Source organism: Telopea speciosissima, chromosome 10 (genome assembly GCF_018873765.1).
Source record: "Telopea speciosissima isolate NSW1024214 ecotype Mountain lineage chromosome 10, Tspe_v1, whole genome shotgun sequence".
NCBI lineage: Eukaryota > Viridiplantae > Streptophyta > Magnoliopsida > Proteales > Proteaceae > Telopea > Telopea speciosissima.
In genome coordinates, this window is record NC_057925.1 from 24,482,146 (window position 1) to 24,488,178 (window position 6,033).

The 6,033-nt window shown below is 38.9% G+C and overlaps 1 protein-coding gene across 1 annotated transcript; it reads left to right on the plus strand.

The window, feature by feature from the left end:
• Window positions 1-445: 445 nt before the first annotated feature.
• LOC122641510 lies at window positions 446-2,855 on the plus strand. The gene is made up of 2 exons (XM_043834766.1): window positions 446-789; window positions 1,627-2,855. The coding sequence occupies exons 1-2, from the start codon at window positions 693-695 to the stop codon at window positions 2,529-2,531; spliced, it is 1,002 nt and encodes a 333-aa protein (XP_043690701.1). The 5' UTR covers window positions 446-692; the 3' UTR covers window positions 2,532-2,855.
• Window positions 2,856-6,033: the final 3,178 nt, after the last annotated feature.

A 6,033-nucleotide genomic window follows, 5' to 3' on the forward strand; every position in this document is an offset into this window, starting at 1 on the left:
AACAGAAATGGTCGACCCACTTGACTTCTTTCCCTTATAAAATCGTTTTCCTTCATCTTCAATTTCCACATGTTTCCCTTGTTTGTGGCCTAATTACGCGCGTAAAACCCTTCGAATTTTTAAAAAACGACCGTCATTTTCTTGTCACCTGCCACCTGTCAAATGCCTGTGAGATCAGAATTTAACGAGTTCATAGGGGTTTTTATGTCAACCTGAAAAGACAAGGATAGGGTTAGATTCAGAATTCAGAGTTTCAGACACCGAAAAGGAAAGCAAAATATAAATGGCACGAAAACACTTTCCTATTCCAATTTGGATTTTCAATCTTGGACTGCGAAATGGCAAATATGTAATAAATAACAAAATCCGAGGCTTACTTATAGTATAAATCTAAAGCGTTGGTTTATTATACCTTGTGTTATATACTTCGTAGTCGAAACCCCTCGAATGAACCAACGCGACTCTTTCTAAAACCGTCGTTACTCTGCTTTTCCTGATTTATCTCAAATTCCTAAATCTCTCTAAATTCGATCGATCTAAACTAAGTTTGTTTGTTCAATCTCGGAGCAAACCTAAACCTACAGAAAATTTTTGATTTCCGTTCCAAAACGGTTGGGATTCTTGTGTTTCTCTTGTTGATCTGTGGGAAACATTTTATTCTGGGTCTTTTTTTTTTCCCGAAAATCGGAACTATGGATGATAGGAGAAGACGCCCAGCAGTTGGTGAACATTATCATCAAGAAGCACCGAGGACACCCACCAGATCGCAGAGCAGAAAACCGCCTTCTGGTACGTTTTCTTGCCTGGCTGCTCAAAATTATTTCATGGATGGGTTCTTCTTGATGGTTTTCTTTTGATGATCTTACTGTGATATCTGGGTTCGGGTTTTGTTTTTTCTCTTTCGATTTGTGTTCTTGGTGAAGTGGTAGCAGTGTTTATGTTAGTGGAGTTATTGTTTTAATCGGGGAAGATCGGGGGCGTTTTGTGTTCAGGTTTCTTCGTTTAAAAATGTTGTATTTATTATTTTTTTCTGGATATTTCTGAAACTGGGTATAAGGAACTCTGCTAGGGTTTGGAGTTTTGTTGGGTTCTGGAGAACTCTCTGTGTCTGTTAATAGTCTGTTTTTTTTTTTTAATAAATGTTGAGTTCCTGCTTTTCTCTCTTTTTTTTTTTAATTATATTCTGTGCGTTTTCTGAACACAGAGGTCTCCTTTCTTTCTAAGAAAATCTTTGCTGCTTATTGGGAAGCAAATCTGTTTCACTGAATGAGGATTTATTGTGTTCCAAAAAATATTTTTTTTTAGATTATCTTTTTTCTGTAAGGATAGTGGATTTTGTTGCTTGAGCATTGTCTTTACCTTAACTGTAAATTGGCTCCGTTCAAATCTCTACGCACCCTCTCCTCCTTGGGGTAAAAAGAGAAAAGCTTTCTGATTTATAATTTTTTTTTTCCTCAAAAGAGGTTTGAAATTTGTAACTTCTATTCTTTGAATCACTGTGGTATTCAATCCTATGTTAGGAATCCATTTCTGTTCTAGTGTTATAGATTTCTCTCTGTTTCAATGTTTTGATCGAGGCATAGTGGGATTGTTCAATGGGTTTAATCTGTTTTTCTGTATCCTCAGGGTTTTGGCAGCCTAGTGTACCCGCATGGGAGAAGAAATTTTGTACCTTGGTTGGTTCAATCCCATGGGGAAAACTCTTGGAAGCCAAGAAGTTGATGTCATACTTTGAGAATGTGCTTCAGTGGAATGATTCTGCTGGTGAAGAGGCATTCCACAATGCGAAGAACCGGTTTTGGGCACAGATCAATGGTCTTCCTTGTGACATTTCACTGCCAGACCCAGATATTTACATCGATAAAATCGACTGGAACTCTGATATTGATCCGGAGTTGTTGTTGGATTTAGAGCGAGAACTGGTTCCTCCGGATGAAGAAGACAAAGAGGTGAAGTCTAGGCTCATTGGTGATTCTCTTTTCTTCTTAAATCAGCCAGTTCCATGCACTGGATGGGGTGATGCAGAGGAGGATCAAGTTAAACCCGTTGAAGACTCGTTGAGACCAGGATTTCAAGATTGTGGAAAAAATGCCAATAGTGCCAACAATCCTTGGGAGGGTGAATGTGCCTGGGGAAACAATACATTGGAGAGTAACAACACATGGGGAGACTATGGGGCTAACTCATGGGAAAGCAACCAGTGGGAGAACAATAACAATAACTATAACTGGGAGAATCCAGAACGCAGGGGCAATGAAAATTGGGGGGGAACATGGAAGAGAGATAATGCAAGCCAGTACATGTCAAGGTATAAGACATCAAGGTTTCAAGGAGCTGACTACCAAACGGATCATGGGTGGAAGAATGGTCGAGGGAGGAAGAGGGTGAATTTCTTCTATGAGCGTCCACAGGTGGATAAAAAGCCTCTGGCTTCACAACGATTGAACTCAATCTATTCTTGTGGGCCAATTAGTCATCATGGATCCAGGGAAGCAGGCAATCCATGGAGTTGGGAGAAACCTGTTTCTTAGAGTTGAATGAGCTTAATATACTTACCTATTTGATGTTCATTTGTTGCTGTATAACTGGGTATTCTAACCCACTCCAATGTGCAATGCAGGGCCACATTGGAATGGGACAATATACTAGATACTTGTTTGCATTATTTCAATTTATGTATGCATTCTGCTTCGGAAGAGTTTTTGAGCCCCCATCTGAAATTTTGATTGAGCTTGGTTGGTGCTTTGCCATCGAAAGAGGCTCTGATGTATGTAAAACCAGTATATTTTTTCTCTCTAAACTGTAATCTTGGTCTTGATTGGTGGAATATTATTTGAATATCAACAAATTTATTCATCCATTTCTCTTATTTTTCTGTTTATCTTTTTGGTGGTGTTGATGGGTTTTTAATTAATTTAAATTTATTCATCCATTTCTCTTATTTTTCTGTTTATCTTTTTGGTGGTGTTGATGGGTTTTTAATTAATAAATTATAATAGGCTAATAGTAGTTTAGAGTTAAGTTTGTCTCTAGTTTGGAGTTCAGTTTGTCTCTCAGGAGTCTGCAACAAAGGGACTGTTGGTTTGGTTTGAGTTTTGGAAATAATGTTCTGACTCTACCACTCCAACAAAAGATTACAAGAGAGGAAAGAGGAAGCAAAGGAGCTGTAAATTGCTATTTGAGGATGGGGTCAAAAGTTCTGTGGATTGTGACTGTTAATATTGCCCCCTCCATACAGTCATTCTTGTTGTTACTTATTAGCTCAGTAGGTGATGTTGGTGTAGAGGAGGGGGTAGTAGTATCCGCGTTCCACCTAACAGAGAGAGAACAGAGTAATAGGAAAGAGTGGAGAGAGAAGAGGTTGGGCTTTGAGTACGAGGTCGAGGAGGGGGAGGAGGAGGCTGTTGGGTGATGGGGGAGGATGTCGGCTGGAGGAGAAGGGGAAGAGGGCCCTTCGATGCTTGACCACTCGCTTATTTGATCGTTGCTTTCTTTTGCCTTCTGCCATTGCCCACATGCTGCTTGATATGGGGTCCCTCCTGACTTCTGTCCTCTGCCCTTTCCAATTACTATGGCTTTAAGAAAGAACAACACATACCTGTCCCTCCCTCCCTCCTTCATGGTCTGTATTAGTCCTTTCTCCTTGCAATTGGATGGTGTCATATGTTAGCCACTACTTCTCTTTCTCTCTCTCACACACTTGATGAGGCTTTCTCTGGGACAATGACTATTGTACGTACACCTGTTTCTTAGGCTGTGATTGGATGTCGAGAAATAGATATAAAAGAAAAAAAAATTCTGATCATTTGTTTAAACTCTCTCCCCTACCCACTCTCCAATCCCCACTCTCACTCCATCCCCATCCCCTCTCTCTCTCTCCATCACTCTCCCAGCAATGCACTCTTTGTAATTGGTGGAGCCTGATTTCGGTCCAGAAAGTGGTCTAATGGAACTTTTGAGGGTCGTTTCGGCCTCAAAATGGTCTCAGATGGCCTAAAAAGGGGATGCATCACTGCCAAAGGTTGTGAGTTGTGTAGAGCTCGTCAAGACCTTCGAAACGATATGTTTTTTGATATGTGTTTAGTTTTGGTCCGACCCTGATTAGTTGGTCTTTTTTTAGGTTCTAGGGGTATTTTTATACTTTTTGGGTTAGGGTTTCTCTATATATTGTTATTTCTCTGGGAGGACTGATGTAGAGAGTTTGTAACATTTTTAAAGACAGTGAAAACTTGTTCTGTTGCTCGGCCATGGATGTAGCTTCCCAACTTAGGAGTGAACCACGTAAAACCATTGATTGTCCATACACAGTTCTCTCATAGCAACCCCTCCTGCATAGCTCCACCATTGAATCCATACGGATTTCTTTTCTTTTTAGGCATCCAAACAGAGTCTTACTTTATTCTTGTCCTACTTATCCTAAAAAAAGGGAAGTCCTTGTGGGTTAAAGGTAGTTTGGTCAAAATGCAGCAAATGCCATGCTTATCAGTTCATGCGTATGCTTTTTAAGAACCTACTAGGTGTTTGGAGGTGGAAGGGCTTCTTATCCACGGCCACAGTTGGCAGAGTTGATTATGGTATTCAAATCCCGATTGTGACTTGGTCCACACTCCACGCTGATAGATTGGTACGCTTTCATCTCGTGGGCGGGCCCCAACTTTGGGGTGTCACCTCTGCCGAAAATACAAACATTGGCAATGCATGATTTATACGTGTGTATTTCTACCCAAAAAAAAAAAAAAAAAGATTTATAAGTGTGTATTGGTATTGGAATTTTTATCATCTGCGATTTCCAGATCGATACGGTTCCCTAGTGCCTCTAATAAAAGGGTGGTGGATCTCACCCGGGTAGTGTGTTCGATCAAGAGGTAGAATAGTTATTTAAGCTCCCTATGAAAGGAACCTCACAACCGTACCGATCAACGAACCTCGGGGGATAAAGATCCGTTGATATTGGTATTCAAACTTTTGTAGGCATGTTGTTCAATTGACTTTTAGGATTGGTGTGTGGTTTGTGTGACTACACTTTCATCAAAAAAATTATTATTATTTAATTATTTTTTTTTATTAATTGCTTTCATGGATTTTGACTATGCAAGATGCGCTTAAGAAGATGGGATGCAGCTCTTTAGAGATATGGACAGACTCACATGATTTAAAGCATCGGTCTATAGTGTATCGTATCGGTTGATATGTATTAGTATCGATTAATATCAATATGTATTGTTTTAGAAAATAATATGTTTCAATCGATATCATATTGTATCTATTAATTAATACAGATAAATACGATACAATATAGATTGATACATAACAATACTTACGATACGTATGTTAAAGGGTTTTGTGAGAGTATCAGTATGTATCAGTCAATGTGATTTGATACAAACCAATATGGCCCGTTACAACCGTTACGATCGATACATGTTGATACGGCCATTAAATGTAACTATGATTTTGTTTTTGAGATCAAAGATTGAAGGAGATTTCACGAAAAAATGTAGGTTTTAGGAGGGAGAGGGGGGGAGGTTAGTTAATGTATCAAACTTGGATATGTACTCAAATTGATGAAAGTCTCTTGTCTAGTTATTCCAATACTCTAAACCTTGGACTCACATGAGATGGTGCATTGGATTACAAAGAAGAAATGTCATTCATGGCCCTAGATCTATTTCCAGCACTATGGGACATTTACAGCTACATTAAATTCTTTTCAGTCTGTACCGATTTAAAATTGAAATGATACTCTATTAATAAAGATCATAATAGCATATAAGGCTGTTTTCATGAAAATATTATACTTTTACCCCTTCCTCCAACTACAAAATTAAAATATAAGACTTGGGCATTTATGTCAATTTAAGCACATACACGGTCATGCATGAAAATTTTTACCATTTTTTTTTCATAAATATTTCATATGCACAATCCGTCCAGATAAGGTTATCTCAATTCTCAATGGTTACCATTTGAGCCATGTGGAAAATTGGTTTTGTCCAAGTGACCCATTGGCTGGCTATACATTTTATGACGGGA

What these genes read in the sequence shown, in the direction of transcription:
- LOC122641510 (XM_043834766.1), top strand. Translation starts at nt 693, where the DNA reads ATGGATGATAGGAGAAGACGCCCAGCAGTTGGTGAACATTATCATCAA. An exon ending in GAGCAGAAAACCGCCTTCTG is followed by an intron (nt 790 to 1,626) that starts GTACGTTTTCTT and finishes CTGTATCCTCAG; the next exon opens with GGTTTTGGCAGCCTAGTGTA.